The sequence below is a fragment of the Pelodiscus sinensis genome, chromosome 1 (genome assembly GCF_049634645.1).
Source record: "Pelodiscus sinensis isolate JC-2024 chromosome 1, ASM4963464v1, whole genome shotgun sequence".
Lineage (NCBI taxonomy): Eukaryota > Metazoa > Chordata > Testudines > Trionychidae > Pelodiscus > Pelodiscus sinensis.
In genome coordinates this window covers 81,137,681-81,159,439 of record NC_134711.1, presented here as the reverse complement: position 1 = coordinate 81,159,439, position 21,759 = coordinate 81,137,681, and the positions used below count along the sequence as shown (strand labels likewise).

Sequence of the window (21,759 nt, the reverse complement as noted above, 5' to 3'; positions counted from 1 at the left end):
GTTATGGTCACTGCCAGAGGCAGCATACTGGAACCAGTGGAATGCTTGTTTTGATGTGCTTCAGGAAAACATGCACCTGTAGCAGAGCATCTGATTGTTCTTTTTAGTTGTCAACTCACAGGGCCAAGGCCCAACAGGGTTGTAGATTCACTTCACAACAGAGGCAATCAGGGATAGATGCTTTTAGTAATCTTACTACATCACTACTATTACAGGCTTAATACTGACAAATGGTTACACAGCTACTGCAATGTAATACCTCAATAAGCATAAGCAGAGTAATGCATAAAAGTGAGCAACAGGCACTTGGAAATACTTACGCCCCTTCAGTCTGAGGGGAGTCCCGTTCCTGTCACCTCGCACCAGGCTGCAGTGGACGTGGCTCCAGCTGGGGGAATCCAGGGCACCCACCGAGGTGAGACTCACTGGGCACAGGACTCCCTACACTAATTATATTATAGTTGTTTACGGGTGTGCATGTACTGGCCCAACACCATTCTTATTGCTCTTATGAGCTGAGATTGAGGTCAAACTTATTTACTGCTTAGTAGTTTCCCAGCTCAAGGCATGGATTAAAGCTGATAAAGCCCAACTGCTGTTTGCACTTGCAGAGTCCCAGGTTATGCTAAGCTGGGTACAGCAGAGATGGAAACTTCCATCCTTGGCCTGCTGAGCCTGTAGGCCCCAATATGACTTTTTATGTGACATGAGTCTTCCAGAAAGGACTGTGGAGCTCAGTACTGCAGTGCAAGGGGGATGGACAATTTAACCTAGCAGACTGCTTCTGTAGGTACTTTCCATGTTTCTTATATTTTTACCTGCCCTAGACAGAGTCAGAATTTTAAATGAGCCACTGTAAGTGATATAGAGTTTTTGGCAGAATGAAAATGCTTATAGTTCCTTGTGGAGTTGCTGCTTTAATGACTAATTCCAGCCAATGTCAAAGGAGGCCTGCTCCCACACAAAGACAGTGGACTTGGTAGTGATAGGTGCCTGCATTACCTCAGGGCTTGCAATAGCAGGAAGAGACCAACTCAAGAATTTGCACTGAGGATCCCAAGAGTGAGAGAAAGCAGAAGCCATACTGCCGTATGTGGAAGCATGCATGCATTCCCAGCCTCGGTGCAAGACATATACTCTGGGTACAGGATGGATGAAGTCTGCTGGGGCATGTTGGGATAGGAACAGGGAGAGCTAAAGAAAGAACTGTAAGTGGAATGAGGGAATGGAGAGGTGTGAAAAGGATAATGCTCTGATAGTAAAAGCCTACGTAGATAGGTTGGCAGAAAGACATGAGGGACAGAGGAAGGAGTAGGTGAGACATACATAGGAGAGGGATGGAGAAGTTGGTGGCAGAAACATAGGGCCGTGAAAAGAAAAAAAAAAAACAGGGATGAAAAGAAAGTATAGGGAAAAGACTGAAATATGTACACCACAGAAGACTGAGTAGAGAAAGAGAGGAGGAAAGCTAGAGAAGCCACAGACTGGAAGAGAAAAAGCAAACAAATTGATGTGGGAATCAGTAGTGCCCCCATGGGGGCAGGGGACTGGACTCGATGACCTCTCGAGGTCCCTTCCAGTCCTAGTATTCTATGAAGATGGGAGAAAGCAATATAAAAAGAACAGGTTAGCCTATTTTAGGTAATTTAATCATCTTCTTGCATGAACTATGAGAGGGAGTCCATTGGAAATGAAAAGGTTGATTGCAGTCTAGTGGAGAAGAATCAGGTAAAGGCTGACTAGGGATAGTGAGATGTAGACAACATCAAGGCTGTCGTCCCCTGTATCCTGACAAATCTTCAGAGCATTGGCTGGAGTGCAGTTTCAGTTACGAGATGCAAATTACTACAAGAGCACTTTGGACTGCTAAGAGAAAAACATATATGTTGTTTTGCTCCTCCTAACACCCTGGCCTGGACTTGGTGTACCTTTTCATAAGAGAGAGTCATGTTATTTTTCAGGATATCAGAGGCAAAACATGCATGAAGAGTTTGACTCAGATTTCTCCAAGAGAAATAGGATCCCATTGGTTTGCATTTAGTCTTGCAATCAGTGCTTGAGGTGGAGCATTGTTGCTATTCCCTTGCTCACACACATAATGGCCAAAGAGTTAAAGATGAGAGAGGATTACCAGAGGGAATGGGAGTTCCTTTGGTTACAAAACTTGGGCTGCTTAACCCCTGCAGTTCCTGAAACATAGAGAAGCATCAGTGTGAGGTATGACACTGCAATATTGCTCAACTACAAGAATAATTCTGTGCTTAGGCTTCCAAATCCATGTGTGTGAAGAGTGACCCTCTCAACAGTGATTTCTGCTAAAAAAGAATCCTTCATGGTATCAATACTACAAGCTTTTTGATTGAAAGAAAAATGTGTCAAACTCACAAATGGGTGACACAATATCATTATATCTGCTTTCACCTATGAACTTAAAAATACCTGAGATTACCAAGGGTTTCTCCCATTTATCCATTGTAAGTAGTGTCTTGTGCTGTGCTTTGCACTGGTTACATTTCAAATAAACAAACCTTGGTTTGAGCACAAAATGAAGAAAATCCAGTAATCATATTTTTCAAAGAAAAATTAGCCTTTTTACAAAAATATTTGTTTGCAAAATGTTTATATATATGCAAACAAATATTTGTGTGAAAATGTTTATATATAAACTTTGCAAATATATGATAAATTATATTGTATTTTTTATATATGCAATGTCTTTTTTCATGTAAATTGGTGTAATTTTTTAACAGAAAACTTTAACACAAATGTTATCTGTATTTTTCATTTATCAAAACCCTGAATTTTTTCAATAAATGCTGAATACCCCTGAACTTTTGGTAAATACAAATTGTTCACAGTCATTTTGATAATACTTTTGATGTTTTCAATAAATGTTACAAAGTTACAAAAGAATAAAAAATGATTCAGATTAGAATATTTCATAATTGAATATAAGTACCTGTACACATTTTTAAATGTTTTGCAAAACAATACTGTATTTTTTTTCTTTTTGAACAGCTCTAATTATCTTTAGTTTCGTGTATTAACTGTCAAGGAGAGATGAGTCCAAAAGACTTAGTTTATGCCTGAATCAGTGTGTCTGTGAAGCAGAAGTGCAGTCTAAATCCTGCAAGTCTAAAGCATTTATTGTGTGACCTTTGTCAAATCACTTACCTATCTAAATTCCAGATGGGGTATAATATTTACCTGATGAGTGTAGTGTAAGGCTTCATTAACATTTGTAAAAGGTCGGGGGAAAGGAGGCACATTCCTATCGTCTCCAAAAACGTTTGTTAAAACACTGAACTAACACGGTAGGTACAATGCAAAACCAAGTACCCTCATGACATTTTATTGTGCCCATTCACCTCCCATTCACACTACTTTCCTTATGCCATATTATACTTTACCTAATCCAGATTGCAATGTCCTCAGGGCAGGTTATCTGTTGTGTTAGTTCATGGAGCACCCTACAGAATGTTGTCCTCTATGCATGGGAATGAGATCCTGTCTCTGAGACACTTCAGAAGTATGACATTTTAAAGAAAATAATGTAAGGCCAAAGCTCAAAGAAACTATCCATGGAAAAAGCTAGGCTACTTCAGTGTCATTATTTTCAGTTCCTTGACCTAATTTAAATAACAGATGGCTGTTCCTATTTTAATATTCTGAACTTTTTCTGTGTTTCTTGACAGATGTATATTCAAGGAAAGCTGCTCTTTGCCAATTATATTTTCAATGGATATAGCAACTCAGCTAAAGACCTTCAAAAACAAATAGCAAAGACCCGAGGTGATTACCATATGGGCTACTGTATACCCAATGATTTCAGATTCAGGTATTTTGCTTTTTCGGTATCTAATTACATTCTGAGAGCTTTGGTTTCTTTGTCCAGTTTTTTCAAATGTAATTTGTTGTGCTCCAAAACAACATAGGCAGTATTTTCAACATCAAAAGAATGTTGTTTATAACTCATTCAGGTATTGGCTGTATTATAAGTACGGACAGAATTGTTTACTGCCAACCTCATGTAGGCTGCAGAATTATTTTTAGAAAACTTGCTATTGCCTTGTATTGAGGAGATCCTGGGAGCTAAGTGCATGTTCAGGCCAGTTCTGCCACTCCTCTCTAGCCAGCCTGATCTGTACTTGGCTTTTTTTAAGGTATGCCAGGTTTGCTTTTTTGGAACTATGCATGAAGATTCAAAGACAAAATATAAGACAAATTGCATTAAAATCCAGAAAAATCTCTTGGCAACATACTTTTCCATAATTTATAGTTAATAACTACAAATGTATTTTAAAAGCACAAATCAGAATATAGCAGCCCAGGGTTCAATTCTTTCCACCAGCACACTGAGCATATAGCTTGGGGATTATTATGAAGTAATAGTAGAAAGGCTGCTGGAGTCATTACTCTCCATTAAGTTACCTGGCAAACCAGAAAAACTTAATTGGAAAAAATGAACATGTGATAGCATAAATGAATAAGTGCTTTTTTAAAAATCAGAATGGGTGGTTGGTACTTAAGAATTTTCTTTTTAGCATTATTTTAAAAGAATTTCATAAACAGTGGGGTTAAAATCACTGGTTTGAGCCAAATTAATACTGGCAGGAACAATGCAGGTGCAAATCCCATACAGATGCTATTCTCCTACTTTTGGGCCTCCCTTGCCTGGAAGCAGCCAGTTGTGGTCATTTGTGTGGCTCTTTTGTGGTAAGACCAAAAGAGGGGAATAAAATCAAATACCTTTTCACTTGTGTTTTGCAAGACAAGATTTGAATCCTGCTGTCCAGAAAAGAGAGGTTAATTCACTTACGTTTCACTTTCCAAAAATGTAGGTTTGTTGTACTCAATAGAACCATTATTTTATGGTGTTAACTGTGTTTTAACTTTTGGATGATTATCATAATTAGTGGTGTGTGGGTGTGTGTGTGTGTGTGTGTGTGTAAATCTCACACACACACACCCACCCACCCACACACCCCACTAGATAATGACATCGAGACCCAGCCTTGTTTTGGCTGCAGAGCTGTTCTGCTGCAGACGGAGCACTGGGAAATCTGCCCGAGTTCCCCAGTGAGCACTGACCCATCAGGCACAGCTCACTCCCTTGCTGCAGTGCTCACCCCGCTTACATCGCTTCCTGGGGAGGGGGAGAGGTGATGTGCTTCTGCCTTTTCCCTGCCGGCTGAAGTACGGGAGGAGGCTGGGGCAAAATGTTGCCTCAGCCTTCCCCAGCCTGACCAGAATCGGCCCCAGGGGAGACCATGGAGGAGCAAGGTGGGTGGGAGGGAGGAGGTGCATTCACACCCTTCGCATCCCCCCATGTACAGGCCTGGTAGAGGTAAAGCAAGCTTTGAAAAACTGCCAGTTATTCTATAGAAATTCCCAAAGGTTCCTCTGAAAAAGGCAAAGTAGGAAAAGAAGCAAAACCAACATTTTTTTTTGGAATATATATTAATATGCAGCCCTTGGGAATTCTCTATTAGTATTATAGCAGTTGTGCCCAAAAGGCTCCAGACGAATCAGAACCCAAATGTGCTAGGTACAAATACAAATGCAACTATATTCCAGCATCAGCTAACCCCTATATTTTATATTGTGTAGTCACGGTCTAGTTCATTTTCATGTGAACAGCAACCTAGAATTAATCATTGGACAGTAATGACAAAAGGACATGAGATATTGCCCCAGATACAATGCATAGCCCTTTGCTTGGCAGACTTTAGCTACCTCTGACAGATGCCAGAGAGATCTGTCTTTTTTTATATACATTGAGCTTGGCAATAAAATCTCATTGAATTGAACAGCAAAAAGGTGGAAAAAGGGTGCTAGCCTCGTTAGGGTCATATTTTCACTAATGTAAACTTGTCACTTCACGTGTGAACAACCAGAACACATACTGGAGGAATAGGGGTTAGGGATAAAATATGGAAGATAATGGGTCTCTCCAAAAGCACTCCAGACTTGGCTCTTTTCCCATTCAAGTCAATGGTGAGCTCAAGACAATAGAAGCAGAGTTAGGCCAATACTGACTAAGGCTGGCCTATGCCTACACCACAGAGCTTACAGCAGCACAGTTGTAGCCACTCTATGCCAATGGGAGAAAGCTCTCCCACTGAATAATTAAAAGACTCCCAAAAATGGCAGTAGCTATGTCGGCAGATGCTCTTCTGCTGATATAGCACTGTCCACATCAGCACTTCTGTCATTGTGACTTAACCTCTGTGATTTCCATTCCATGCAACTGATGAAGTGGTTTCTACCCACAAAATCTTCTGCTCAGATAAATCTGTTAGTCTTTAAGGACTACAGAACCCATCATTCTTTTTGAAGATACTTATTAACACAGCTACCCCCTCTGAGAAGGGTTACTTGTATCACACGAGGTGTGGTTTTTTCACATCCTTGAGCAACATAAGTTATACTGACAAAAGTGCCAGTGTAGACATAGCCTTAGTTGGTTCTCTTGCTATCTGGTTTATGTGCATCCAAGATTGTCCTGTCCTGACCCAAAACTGGTGCATTATAAGGTAAAATATCTGTTGACTCCATCCAATCATCTATTGACTCCATCCAATCATCAAGGTTTGGATCCTCACAGGGGAAGAGGGGAAATAGTGGAGTTGGCCTTTTCCATCCTATTTTCATGTGGCTAAAGTACAAAATGATCCTCACAGAGACATTGGTAGGCATTTGGAGAAAATGGCCATACCATCTTAGTGCTAGGCGATTGTTTGATAGCATGGGACATGTTTAGTTAGAGTTCACCTGGAATTCAAGCCATTTGATGTTTTCAAACACACACAGGGAATCACACACTGATTGGTGTCCAGCTTTTCTATCTTGACAGTTAGGGACCATGTTTCAGTCTTATAAATCAGGATGACTCACGGCTGAAATATCCTCAACTTTGTTTTTCTGCTTATCAGGGTGTTTGAATTGCAAAAGGTGTTCTCGATGAATTGTTCCATCACAGGGGCAGTAGGTTTGCAGAAAATTTGGAGGTACCCAGAATACACCCCTCCCCCTCTGAAACTGCCTCTTCCCACCTGCCTAAGGCCCCAACAGGGAGATTGGGTGGAGGAGGGACACAAGCTCTGGGAGGGAGTTTGGATGCTGGATGCAGGCTCCGGGCTGGGACAGGGGATTGGAATGCAGGAGGCAGTGAGGGGTTGGGCTCTGGGAGGGAATATGGGTACAGGAAGAAGTAAAGAGTGTAGGCATTGGAAGGCAGTTTAGGTGAGGGGTGCAGCACCAGCAGCACAGTGGGGCTAAAGTGGCTTCTGGACACTCATGCTGCATGGCTGCTACTATATCCCTGTGGGCAGAGCGTGCGTGTGTTCATACACCGCTCTAAGGACACAGCATGCGGAGACAACCCACCCCACCCCACCCCACCCCAATGTGTTGCTGGTGCCAGGGCCCCCTAGGCCATTTCAAATTGCTTGGAGGTGGCAGGCAGGCCAGGGAATGCACTGGGGGGAGTGCATGGGGACTACATACAGGGCTGGGGAGAGATCAGGCCCCAAATTTTGCTGGAGCTGGTTCCTGGGCCCAGAATATTCCTGGTACCCAAGCACCACAGGCCCACAGAACTCGCCACATATGCTCCATTTCTGACTATGCTTTTGCAAGGCTGTCTACTTTTGAAAAACTCACTCTGGGAAAAGGAGTCCTAGCATGGATAGGTTGCTGAGGTAATGTCATCTAGACCAGCCCTGAACATGATCAGCTGATGTATTTGTCCCAGTTGTGTGGCTGATCTACATTTAAGCTCACAGTGTTGCGGCCATTTACAGTTGTGCAAGGTTGGGGCATTGTTAGAAAAACACCAACAGAGAGACACCAACAGAGAGAAAAACACCAATTGACTGTCCATGCTAGGAGATCAACCCAACCCCTGGAAGAACCTTTGGGAGGGGAAGTTTGTGGGTTTGCCAAGGGATGATGCCCCAGTGGTTACCTGCTTAGCCATTCCACCTCCACAACCTGTAGATTCCCAGATTTCCAGGAAAAGACTGTGTATGACAAGTTAGCTCTTTTGTCTTCCTCCCCATGCCTTTGAGCCCACTGGAGTGAGGGATTTTGACTGTGTTCATTACCTCCAAAGTGTAGGGGATAATGTCTGCAACCAGTTTCTGCAGTAGGGAAGACCAGACAAACAGTCTGTGACTCCAATAGGGATTAGCATTTGGAATGAGTAAGCTGATCCAGACAGATTGCTAACATTCTCTATCCAAACTTTGGATACACTTTTTGGAATTTTGCATTTCTCCGTGCAACCTCTCCCTTCTGTCCCCCGTTTCTGCATGGATCAGTTGCTTCTAAATCAAGAATGTAAGCAGGATTATCATGTCAGAGGCTGTTCTTTTAGCATTTCCATCCCAAATGGAATGGAAGCTACTGGAAATGTTTCAAGGAATTGTTCTAAGTTTTCCAGCCCAAGTTTTTGTATACAGAGCCAAGAGGTCAAGATAGTTTAGATACCCTTTGGATTAATTTCTGAACCCTTAGGTGCACATCCAAAATGGACTTATTGTATATAATTAATTAGCAGGGAATGGAAGAGACAAAAGTTGTTAGAGACAGAAATGACCATGAGATCACAATTCCATCCCCAAAATAGGTCCCCGATACCTCCATTCCCCAAAGAGATGACGTATCTAATGTTAAATTAAGAAGAAATCTTAAAGAGCTGGGGAAAGGTGCAGGGGATGGAATGGAATGGATGTGAAAGTACAGAAGAGGTGCCCTTCCCAGAACTGCCTCCTAATGCTATTTTCTTTATTTGAACCTAAATTAAATCAGCATCTTTGCCACACAAATCAGCATTATCTCTGAAACAATGATAAAGCTGTGGAAAAAGAAGCTCTGTGTGCGTCACTAGGCTTAGAGCAGCCAGAAAGCTGTGTGTACATATTTATGTAATTTATATAGCTACCAAAGCCAACACTTTGCTGCTTTGTAGGCTATACAACAGTTATGGGGAATATCTGAGCTCTCTTCTTTACCTTAGTAAACCACTATTCCCAATAAGGTCTCCTCTTACTCTCTGTTGCTATTGCACCATCACTGTGACCCAGGTTCATGACTTCCATATGATTTTTCAGTTCCTGTCTCCCTGAACTTCTAGGAAGTGCCCAAGCCAAATGGGTTCTCTCTTTAACATGTCAAGAATCTAGAATTTCCTTTTCTTTTCTTGTTCTCATCACTTAAATGCCTCTCTGCATCTTCTACCTCTGCTAATGCATCCTTCTCATCTATTTCCTTTCACCTTGCTTTCCACTCCGACCTATTCAAAATGCTGTAGCTAAAATTAAAAATTTAGTTCTCTTACCTGTAATTTGTCTTATGAGGAAGAAAAAGGTTTCTTCTTGCCCTGCTAGTATGGACTGCCTGTTAGCACCCTCTACTGGCATGCCAAGTAAACAGCATTCATGTTGCTTCCCAGGTTAGGATTCCAAAGGTAAGAAGAATGAGGGATGTTTAGAAACAACAAAGATTTGATCTTAAAAAAAAATCAGGATGTATGTGCTCCCCGTCTCCTCATAAAATGTGAAATAAAACCAGATTTGCCACAGCCTCTCCCCACCTCCCAACAATCTGAGTAGGACCATTTACTATCTCCACATGAAAAAACATTCAAAAGTTGCTAAATGTAATAAACCCGATGTATGATCCGGATTCAGAGGAAGCAAAATCATCTTTAAGGAAACTAATTTTATTCTTCTGTGTCATGGGATTCTTTCTCCTATGGACTGGTAGCTGTTGGGAAGCGGGAAGCAGCAAGCAGTAAAGAATATACCCACGTTATGAATGCAGAAGAACCTTTCTGTCACTTTCACAGTTTTTTGCATTTTGCGCTGTTATGGTAGATCAGCTAGGCCATGATAGTTCTTTTTTCCATGTGAATGGCTACAGTTCCCATTGGGACCCTTGAGAAGAGCATACCTATTGAATTCTTCACTGCCCCACAACTCCAAAGAAGCTAATGCCAACCTGGCATTCCTAAGCTGACCACCTGCCCTGTACACGAGGTCACATCTGAGCTCCCCATTCATCCAGGCTGGTGTTGACCATGATGCAGAATCTTTAGCTCGGGGTTTGGAAAAGATGGGCACCACTATCGGTAGGCCCATATTCTGAGTTTGTTCGCTGCAGTGCCTGAAGGGGTAGAGGTGGAGCACTTCCAAAGAAAATCATACAATCAGCTGAAAGCCTTAGTGGCTAGCGTGCTGATGCCTAGGGAGTGCTAAAAGACTCCTTGCTGAAAGCTTCAATTTGTTTGAATTCCTCCTTGGTTAATAACACAAGGCCCAAACTAGTTCTGAATAGTCCCAATCCAGATGTAAGCATACCCAAACTGAAATGAAGGAGCTTTTCTGATTACTTATAATGACTCCATAAAGTTTCAGAGGTCGATGGGTTTATGGAGCATGGCAAGCTCTTATCTCATGGGACTGCATCTTCACCAGTAGATTATTCAGGTTGTGGTAGGTCTGAGAGCCCTCTTATCTCAGACAAGAGCCAGGATGGTCATCAATATCATGAACACTTGTGGAGCAGATTAAATCTAAAGAGCACTGCCTGGAACCAAAGATGGAAGCCCACAATCATAAAATGTGGGAACCTTTGGTGGTAGGGAGGTGTTAGAACATAAAGCTAAAAGTTTCATTTAAATGTATGGAGGTTAAGAAATGTTGGGGGGGGGGGACTAGTTCTTGGCTCAGCAGAGCTAAAGCCTGAAATAAATTTTCACACACAGTGGTTGAAGGTGGACAGAAATAGAATGAGAGTTCCAGACCTTTTTAATCTTTGCAGAAGATCTAGTATGGAAACCAGAACTTTTTTACTGCAGGCCAACATTATTGCTTCTAAACAAAGTAGGACCCTGGTCTTTTCATATGGACTTGGGGCAGATAAGACATTAAAAAAAGCGAAGAAGATATTTAAAGCCTGTGAGGTCTTGCGTGAACATTTCAAGATCAATTTTTTAGAAGTGGTACTAGCCAGTGTTAGAAGAAATAAGGAATGGGAGCCATTTGATGAGGAGGATGACTGTACCCTGATCAACTTCTGGAAAATATATTACTTAGGGATTCCTAACTTACCTCAGTGTACTTCCCTGAAGAGACGTGAGCAGGAGGAAGAAAAAAACTTGGCAAAAACTCCTGAGGAAAGGAGCCCTCAGAGACACCTGCTGGAGAGATCTCTGGTTCAGTACTCAAAGGCAGAAGATTGAGGAGTGGCTCATTAAGTCAGTCTGTAGCATGTTCTAACAGTAAAACTATAATGTATGGAGCGAGAAAGCAGAAAAGTACATATTTTCTGCCTTTGGATCTGGCAAAAGCAGGGGAGGGGGGGGAACCCCCAACATTTCTAAGTTTAATGAAAGTGTGGATTCATACTACAGACAATCTTTTTCTTCCCTGCTGCTCAGACCAGTTACTTCTCTAGCTCCTTTCACTGGCTTCCTCTTATCTTTTGTTTTGGAGGTCAAGTTTCTCTGTCCTCCCCTTTAAAGATTAGCAAAATTCTTCTCCTATCTCAGTCTCTGATCACTCACCCCAAACGCACCATTCTCTTAGACCAGGTCTACACTAGCTTAAGGTATGCAACTCCAGTTACGTAAAATACATAGCTGGAGTCTGCTTACCGTAAGATGAGCTTGGTGCCATCTTCACAGTGAGAGGGTGATGGGAGCAAACACTCCCGTCAGCTTCCCTTACTCCTCATGACTATGAGGAATATCAGCACTGACCGAAGCTGCCCTCAGTGTCCGATTTAGTGAGTCTCGACTAGACCCACAAAATCAAACACCAAACTGGTCTCCAGCATGGCAAGTTGAGATGTGGCCTTAGTGTCTGTCTTTCATGCACATGCCACCTATGCCCAGAACTCCCTTTTTATCCCACAAGGTGTGCACACTTTCCCTTTCCAAATCCCACCTCACAACTTGCTTCTCCATAAAGTCTGTAGTACTAATGCACATCAGTAAATATGCTAACACCCACCATTGAGACTAAACACAAAATCATTCAGTGACAGAACTTGCTTCTTAACTCCATCTCTCAGTACATTATTTTATATCGTCAATCTACTTAGACTAAGCGCCTACACACAGGATTTCCTTCTGTTTCTTATACAATATGTGTACAGTGAATACTTTGTCAACTCTTAAATAACTGGATGAGTTGCACCAAATTAGAAGTCCATAGTACAGTACCCTAACTGTGACAATATTGCAGATTCTAAACATGGTCCTTGTTCCATATAGGGCTCAGAGCAATATCATACTTGTGGGCTGAAAAACTGACATTTAAACTCGGGGCCATTCCATGATCATCTTGGAGATATTAGCACTAAAAGGTGCACAGAAGGAGGATGAGGAAGAACAGTTTTTAATGAGAGAAAGGAAGTATACAATAATACAGCTGATAGAAAGAAGTACACAGTATAAGACAAGTGTCTAATATATTAATAGAGAACTTCAGAAACAGAAAATTTCCAATGATTAAAGAAAGTGACTTGCTCAAAAGTTACAATCTTATGTCTTCATATATGTACATTCTTGGCAGTATAGGAAACAAGTACAGTTCTTACATAGAAAATAGTAATTGTCCAAAGTGGTGGTATCTCTTCCTTCCCAAAGAATATGTGCATTTAGTACATTATGAAGAATACACAGAGGCAGCTCAAAACTTTCAGAGAAGAAAAGAAAAACGTAAAGGACTTTTTCAGTAAACCGATGTCTCTCTAATAGCAGCAATTGGATCAGTTCTATATTCAAGATAAAAAGTATTGGAAATGGCAAGTGATAATAATACTTAGCTCTTACATAATGTTTTCATCACTAGAATAAGCAAGATTTGTGTACTATGCAACATATCAGAACTAAATTATACAACAAGACCTAACACAGCAGAAGATCCCTTCTACAAGCTTCCTTTCCCTAAGAGACCAAGCAATTTCCCCTTCATTAGTGTGCTGCCATAAACCAGCTTTAAGATTCCTATCTTCCCTGTGGACATCAGGCAGCAGCCAGGAATAAGTAGTGGGATATTTCTGATGAGTCAAACCTGGGTGGAAAAAGGCCCAGGAACGGGGCAGGCAATTGTTAACCAGAAACCCAGGTGAAAGATAAAAAGATGTCTGCCTTTTGGAGCTCCTATCACCATCAGAGCACAGCTCCTGTCTTCACTGCATGCTAAGCATGGAGGTAAGCAATCATAGGGTCAGTTCACCTGTGGTAGCCTAATCTGCAATAGCATGACTACAGTACAGTGCTGCCATGCCCCTTTCTTGGTGTATCTGATCGTGACAAGGAATACAACTATCTGGGCACACATCCCAAAGTCCAGCTCAAAGCTGCACCAAGATTCTCATATGTTTGTATAGTAACATGGCTGCATGTTGAGACATGGCCTTGTTACGGGGCATTGCTCTGCTGTATCAAGCACTGAAGAAGGGTAAAGCCAGAAAAACTGAAAGCAGGCACCTGAGCAGAGTGGAAGATGAATCTGAGCAGAGGCAGATTGATAATGCACCTGTGGTCAGTGAGTTTATGGGATGGGATTAGAAGACCATCATGTCTTGATTGTTGTGACTGCCCATGACTATGTCTTCACTCCATCTAACCTCAGGGGAACAAAACACATTAACAGCTACCTTGGGAGTCTGCCCTATTGCACTGTGTAGCACAGAGGCATGTAGATGTGTCAAGATGCAGCATGTTAAAGAAAAAACCCACAATTTAGCATGAGTTAAATCCGCAGTGAAGACAAGTCCATAGTCTAAAAACAATGTGTGGGAGCCACATCTTCATCCCATCCCCAGCTGTCCTGTCTCCCCTCTTCAGGAGCTCTAAAGGTGTTCAGGGAGAGCTCCATTTCCTGGGACCTTTGGGAAAGAGAGGCCAAGAAAAGTGACTCACTTATTTTAGAACTTGACACTAAAATTGCTGTTACTTCCATACCCAATATTCAGTGCTCTGCAATAAGTCCAAATTACAAAGTTATTTGTAGACGCCAATATGAACTTGAGCTGCAGTACATCTTGATTTCTGTTTTGAATGTAATACTTCCAATATAGTCCATGTCTTATGTTTGGGTTTCAGTTTTCTAGAGGACCGCTTGCAGAGTTACCCTTGACATATGAAATCATGCCAAAATGTGAATTCCGAGTACATTTCTAAGATTATTTACTGACTGGTAGACAAAATATTGGATCATGTGACAAACACTGAAGCAAAAGTACTGTGGTATATTTTAAAATATGAAAATCTTTGTTGCATTTTTTTCTCGGTTTCTGATTATTCTCTCAAATGTTTAAATGGATTTTGAGACATTTGTAAATAAGGCTAACATGGTAACATGGGGCTCTATTATAATTAAATTGTCATGGAGGATATAACTCCAGCTGAGAATATTAAAAGTTAACATTCTGTTTCACTGAAATGACTGTTTTTACCTTTTAGTAATGGAGTAGGAAAAAAATGATGGAGCATCAATCATCACACAGCCAATAAGACTTAGGACATCAGTTGATTGCTTGGTGGACATCATCTGGAACTGACAAATTCTAGGGTTTGTGGTCATTGACTGAGGAGGATGTGAAGAAGGGAGTGAGTGTTTCTGGTCTTTACATGGAAGGGGTGGATCAGGATTGGGCCAGGAAGGTTGAAGGGCTTATCTATACAGCAAGTAGCTGCATGGTAAACTAGGATGTGAATCTAGAGTGCACCAGCTGAATTACTGCACAAAGACTAGCTAGGTCTATACTGCACAGTTATTTTGGAATAAGCTATTCCGGAATAGTTATTCTGAAATAGCTTATTTTGAAATAGCATGTCTACACTGCAGGGAAGCCTCAAAATTAGTCCAAGGCAGGCTTCCCTAAAGTAGACATGCTATCTCAATTTAGAGCCTAAGAGGATGGCCCTGGTGAGGGGCTATTTCAAAATAGCAGAATTAGAGCATCTACATACGCCTTATTTCAAAATAGCTATTTTGGAATAGGCATTATTCTTCATAGAATGAGGTTTACAGAAGTCAGAATAAGCCATCTGTTATTCTGAAATTATTTTGAGATAACGGAATTGCTACGTAGACATACCCCGAGAGTCCGAGAGTGTGGCATGACTTACTATGTTTTCAAGAAGTAATACAGCAAACTCCACTGTGAGATTTTCAGTGTGCTGTAGCAGTGTCCTCATAGGACGGACATTACTGCTCTACAAGCTTCTGCACTTAGAATCACACCCTGGCTTGACAGCAGTAAAACGCTGTGCAGACAAGTCCAAGTCCTGACCAGACAGCCTGCTTGTCTACCTCTGATACCCATATATTTATAGCTACTAAACTTGTAAATTGAGTGTGTATAGTATATCTTCATACACAATATGCTGTGATATGTGCTTGTTCAGCCAAGCTCAGATCCGGGGTCTTAAATGTCCAGCTGGTATTTAAATACGTTCTGCTAGGCATTTATGGATTATATTAGACCAGGTGGCAACTGCTGAAGATCAAACTAGGTTTTATTTTGATTCAACAACTTCCTGTGTTGCATGGCAAGGAAAACATTTATCACAGAAATCCTGGTGAATATGAATACATTTTCCTCCACCAAAACAAATATTTTCTTTCATTTCATCTCAGCTAGACATATGGAACAGACAGACAACTAGTCCTCACTGAAATGGGAAAGTTCAGTAGCTCAAAAAAGTTTGTTGACTTTCTCATTTGCAAAGAAATTAACAAAAAAAAAAAATGTCCAGTGAAATCAATAAAGCGTCATGTGCGCAAGGAACACAGATGTAGGGTAGTTTGGAAACTCAATAAAACCAGTTACTCTTGACCTGGTCCATCAGTATTTCTCCTTATATGTCGAATAGGTGATTTCAAGTCTGCAGTGAGGAATAGGAATGGTTTATCAGCAGCTCAATTATCTTATTACTGTAACAGCAACAAGAGAGGTTGGCAATTGCTGATCTTACTTATTATTGATACAAAGGTGTCTACTTTGAAAGTTGTGCATTGTTTAAAATTCAGTAAACGCACGTACATCAGTGTATGAATTTTCACTGTATTATGTTATTTAATATAAAAAATGGTGTTCATCAGAAATAAATATTTCTATCATAGATATTTGTCTATAGTCAAGTGTTTACTTGCTACTATACCTGTAAAACTTAAGGACAGAAATTAGATGGGCTATCAGATTACAATCAAATCTAGGAAGGTGATTTTTGCAGTTAGGATTCCTTCTAGTCGGATCTGGTCGAGAAGAAATACCTTCAACATTAGTTAACTATAGATAACTGTGCACTTCTCCAAAACATTATGAAGCTATTAATTTTAAATGGGTTATGGAAAATGTATTTACTGTCAATTCTACTCACTGAAAATGCTGGCTACCGAGAGACATCAGCTCACTCCTGTATTCAATGTGGATGTCACGCTAAAAACAATCAAATTTTTCAAAATTAAACAAATCTCGAAGTATTTTGTTCCATTAAGGTCTCTCTGCAGTTATCACTCTAAGAACATTGGACAGCATTTGTACTTCTATATGCACAATATGTTAACACAGTGCATGGGCGCTAATGCAGAACCCTGTATGGTACCAATATGTAAAATGCAGCAAGAAATGTAGGTGGTCAAAAAAAACCCTAATCAGCTCAAGAGGCTCCACAGCTTGAAAACAAAGACTTCTGAACAGACCCCATCAAGAGGAAATTTGGACTATAAGGCTACGTGTACACTGCAACACTATTGGAGTATCCCGAAATTGCTATCCTGCGCCTTCACAGCAAGCCTGTTATTTCAAAATATAACAGGCTCACTATTCCAACATCCCTGTAAACCTCATTCCATGAGGAGTAAGGGATATTTCAGAATAGCAGATTATTACAAAATAAGCTATTTCAAAATAAGATCAAGTAAGATACACATTTTGCATAGCTCAAATTGCGTATCTTATTTCAAGCTCTTGTGCAGTGTAAATGCACCCTTAGAGTCTAGTTATACATAGCTGGAAGCAAGTTATCAAATTAAGGGAGACCATTCTTTGGGTGGAGTGGGCTGTTAACCAAATTTTTCTGCATTCATTTATTATAAATAGCCTTAAAGTAGATTGGCCACTAGTACAGTTACATGTTGCGTCTTAAATGGACGCAATTGTAAAAGTATGTGCGTCTGATATTTTTAAGAACTCACTGAATAAATTTGCCAATTTTATTTGCATTTAATAATCAACTGAGTTAGTCATGAAAAGCTTGTACGGGTTGAACCTCCCAAATCCGGGAATCTGGTTCAGCAACATCTGTGCTGATGGACCAGAATCCCAAAGGTGGGAGCAATTCAGAGGTTGGGGAGCCCTGACTGGGCCAGGTGGCATCTCGGTAGTCCTCCCTGCCTTGGCCTGGGAACCTCCAGAATTAGCTGGGGAGCCCTATCCCTGGCTGGGGAACCCCTGACATTAGTGGGGCCAGGCAGTGCTTAGGAGCTCCTGCCCAAACCAAGCAACCCCCAATATCAGCTGGGCCACATGACTGGGGAGTCCCGGTCCCAGCCGGGGAATTCCCGGCTGCAGCTGGGCTGCTGGCGGCCAGGTGGCTATGGCCAGGAACCCCGAGAACATCACACTGGCTGCAGGGACGAGGTAACCATGTAGGGGAATCCCCTGGCTGAAGCGGGGCTAGCAGAGGCAGGTAACCAGAATCCCCAGTGGACTGGGGTGGCCCTAGCAGCGGGGCGGTGTGGCTGGGCAGCCCTAGCTGGGGAACCCCTGGTGCAGCAGGAACACTGAGGAACACCCTATGGCAGCAGGGCTGGCAACAGCCAAGCAGTCCCTACCAAGAAAATCAGGAGACTTTGGGGCAGCAGGGAGAAGTGCCTGTGCCAGAGCCCGAGAGTGGGGCAGTGAGCAGGGGAGCATTGACTTTCCCTGGTCAGCAAACTCCCTGGTTCAGGACAGATCAGGTCCTGAGGGTGCCGGACCAGAGAAGTCCAATCTATGTTTGTTTAATGATGATGAAATCTAAGATTGCTTATTCCATGGCTTTATTCTTTTCTCAAACATGTTTAATTTCAAGTGATCAGAAAAAGTGTTTTCTTTGCATCTTTTAGCCAGGTCTGCAGTAAACACTGTAGAAATTACTGCCTCAAACAAGAGCTATGGGGGTGTATTTTTGTAGTCGTCCAGAGCATTTGCAGCTCCCGTTAACTTTAGCTAGACTTGTGAGAGTAGTGAAAATCAAGTTCCAGATAATTTTGTAAGTACTTATAGTTTATAGTGTTGTTGTAGCCATGTTTTCCTAGAATATTAGAAATACAAAGTTGGTGTTGAAATATCTTTTATTGACCAACTTCTGCTGGTGAGAGACACAGCACAGAGAGTTTTGTATTAGCTTGAAAACTCTCTCACTCCAACAGAAATTGGTCCAAAAAAAAAAGATATTCCCCCTCACCCACCTTGTGTCTCTAATATTTTACACTCATGTAAAGAAGATAGGATTCCATTATTTGGATTTAGGAAAAAGAAAGACAGTAATATTGGGATACACAGCCAGAACTCATGAGATGCTGGTGGATGAGCTGATGGAAAAAATATCAGTGAAAAATAAAATTAGATGAAAAGAAGAATCAATTAGAAAACTCCATCAGGGCACTTGGTGAACTTGGGTCAAAGACAAGGAAGACTTCTTTTCAATGGGAATGACAACATTCCACACACACACTCCCAGTCTATTTAAACTAGTTGTTCTACAAATAGAAAGACAACTGCCTACCACAGACAGAACGGCATCAATAGTTCTATTTTCTCATCTATTTTCTCAGAAGACCCCTCTCAAGGAACAAACTCTGCTACCGAAAGGGATGCTTAGCTGCTCAATACATCATGGTTGAGGGAAAGACTATATTTCCTAGGCATTATTCATTCTACAGCCTTCATCCACATACATTTAAATAAGGAAACAGCATACACTACCATTGCCAAACAAAGCATTTAAAGACATTCCCCTTGCTTTAGTCAGAGCGCAAGGCAGCAGAAGAAACAGGGAGAAGAGGGCAGAGGACACATTATGTAAACCATGATCCTAAGCCACTTACTCCCTCCATTACATGTTAATATTTCCCCATTTGGGGACTGTGAAACTTCACGTATTTACACCACAATGTTTCCTCCAAATCAATATCAGGTCAGGGAGAAGGTTGCAGGGCAGAGTTGGTCTTGTTACAAAATGGCCAAGAGGATGGTCTCTCAGGTGCTGAGGGTCCACTGAGCTGTGTTTGCTCCACATTATCTCATGGCAGCACAACACCCTCAGGAACTTCACTGCCATTAAGTTCCTGATAATAAGTGTATCATACCCCACACCCAAGGAGTTGGCAGATGCAGAGGAGTTAACAGGAGTAATTATTGGCCTGATTTCTGAATGGAAATCCATTCATGTCCCAAGGATCCAGAGATTCTGTCTACTCCCTCTCAGCCTGAGCCATGGAACTCTTTCTCGGAAGATGGGTTTCCTTTGTGTCAGAAGGTAGGAGGCCAGTGCTATTAAACCACTGGTCTCCCTTTTGTGAAATTAGCCTCTTCTGTGTCACAGTTCATGCTCTTTAAATCAGTGCTGCAGAGAGAAACAAATAGCAGAGAGAGCAAACAGTTTGGGTGTGTTTAGAGTTCAGAGTTTTTTCGAAAAAAGTGGCTTTTTTTTTCGAAAAAACTTTACCTGCATCTAGACTGCTGCTGTGATCTTTTGAAATTAAATCAAAAGAACATGGCAGTTGTTTCAACTGTGGAAAACCTCATTTTATGAGGAATAACGCCTTTTTTCGAAAGTGCTCTTTCGAAAAAAGGTGTTATTGAATGCAAACAGTGTTTTTTTGAAAGAGAGCATCCAGACTGCTTGGGTGCTCTCTTTCGAAAAAACGGCTCTCTTTTTTGAAAATACTGGTTGCTGTCTAGATGATCTCTTTTGAAAGAAGCTTTTTCGAAAGATTCTTTTGAAAAAGCCTCTTTTGAAAGAGGCTTGTAGTCTAGACATAGCCTTTATGTTTAGACTTAAGTGTCAACTGGGTTACAAGATACAGCTTAATTTGAAAGGATATAAATGCATGTCCTCTGCTGATCTCTTAGCCAGAGAGGATATAGCTGCGATACAGGGAAAAGTGAAGGAACATTAGGAAAAAGCAAGTTTAACATGTAAATAAAATTATTGTACAGAATTTAAAAAAAATACTCATTTAACTTAAGTTTAAAAATTTACTTCAGGACTTAACCACAGTTCTTCAAGAGAACAAATGTATACTATCCTGGACTTTGTAACCCCTGTGCAAATTACCTAATTCACACTTATATTATGGTTCCACTTACAAAATGCCAAAAAATCACTGAAAGGTGTTTTTCTAAATGGTTAAAGAATTGCCATATATTGTTACACAGTCCAACAGGCTACTTCTAGCCGTCTATAAAAACCTACTGATGTACACAGTCCCTAACACACACTATTCATGTCTATAATTTGCTTATAACATTTATTATTTATGAATCCATTATAAACTATTTATAAATGGAACCTTAATATGAAGACCAATTAACTTCATACTACATTAGCCCAATATTCTAGGGCACGTAAACTTTCACATTTTTATTTAAAATCTGGGAGAGTCTTTAACCAATGAAGCTACAACTACCTACAGTTGTTAGCAGCAGACACTAAAGGCAAAGCAAAAGAAGTGGGGGAGACCATATGACACAACATATGCTATTCAAAAAAATTGCTGTGACTTGTGTTATAATTAACACTGCTACTATGGCAACAATATCAGGAAATGAGAGTCAGATGAAATTCAAGACACAATTTTCTCTTCTTTTTAGAAAAAAAAATATAAATAAAGCATAAAATAGTAAGGTAAGTTCAACAACCCACCAGTGTTGTCATCAGAAGGAGACAGATGACTATTTGTGGGGTCCAGCCTCTAACTCCTTAGCTTACCTGAATACCATCATCAATATACTGGGAAAGCCCTATTGAGAGCTTCATATATAGGGAACAGTAAGCATTACACGGAGATCTCAGTTTTTCCAATCTAGCATTTCCCTCTCTGAATCCATGCCTCAACTTTTTCAATCACATCGCCTGCCTTTTATGGAATTCAAGTAGGCAATGCAATGTTTAACAAAGTTCATGTAGGACTTATAATCCTCCTTCATTTTCAAAGTCTCTGTTTTCATCCTCATTCTCTTCAACATGGTTTTCATTCTTCTCTGTCTTCTCTTCCTCCTCCTCATCTTCAAAAGTCTGTTCTTTTAAGGTAGTAAAAGTAAGTGATCTGGCAGCAACCTGTGCAGCCAGACCTGATGTGAAGTTGAAATCTGTTGATCTATGGAGCTGAGCCAGCCTTTGCTTGATGGAGGACTGTAATGTGTCCCTGAGAGGGGGCTGCAAAATCTCCATTCCATCCACACCAGTTTTTTCCAGTTCATCTCCGTCACCCTCACATTGGTAACATGTATTTTTTAGAGACATTGGAGATCCACCTGCATCAGCAGCAATGTCTTTGTTTTCACCCTTCATAGGCTCTTCATATAAATATTCAGAATTGCTTTTTTCACTCACAGTGACTGGACTAGTGTCCTTCCGATCTGAATGATCATTAGCTTGGTTACTGTCCTGAGCGGATTCCAAATTATGTATGGGTTCCACTGCTTCTACAGAGGACAAGGGCTTCACTGCAGCTTAAAAAAGGG

At 41.1% G+C, this 21,759-nt stretch overlaps 2 protein-coding genes across 6 annotated transcripts in view; one reads left to right on the top strand and one right to left on the bottom strand.

Annotated features, from left to right (window-relative positions):
• The window catches only part of LOC102456527 (uncharacterized protein C3orf20-like), a 46,290-nt gene extending 31,671 nt beyond the window's left edge, over positions 1-14,619 (top strand). The window contains exons 12-13 of the mRNA XM_075926026.1: positions 3,696-3,838; positions 14,483-14,619. Coding sequence (XP_075782141.1) covers positions 3,696-3,838; positions 14,483-14,504 — 165 coding nt within the window. The 3' untranslated portion in view covers positions 14,505-14,619. The remainder of the gene's footprint in view (positions 1-3,695; positions 3,839-14,482) is intronic.
• Positions 3,695-21,759, bottom strand: part of VEZT (vezatin, adherens junctions transmembrane protein) — a 126,899-nt gene continuing 108,834 nt past the window's right edge. For 4 of the 5 annotated variants that reach the window (XM_075933499.1, XM_075933503.1, XM_075933510.1 and 1 more), the window contains one exon: positions 3,695-21,747. In XM_075933499.1, the coding sequence (XP_075789614.1) occupies positions 21,206-21,747 (542 nt within the window). In that variant the 3' untranslated portion in view covers positions 3,695-21,205. The remainder of the gene's footprint in view (positions 21,748-21,759) is intronic. The other variant, XR_012905188.1, reaches the window with a different exon arrangement.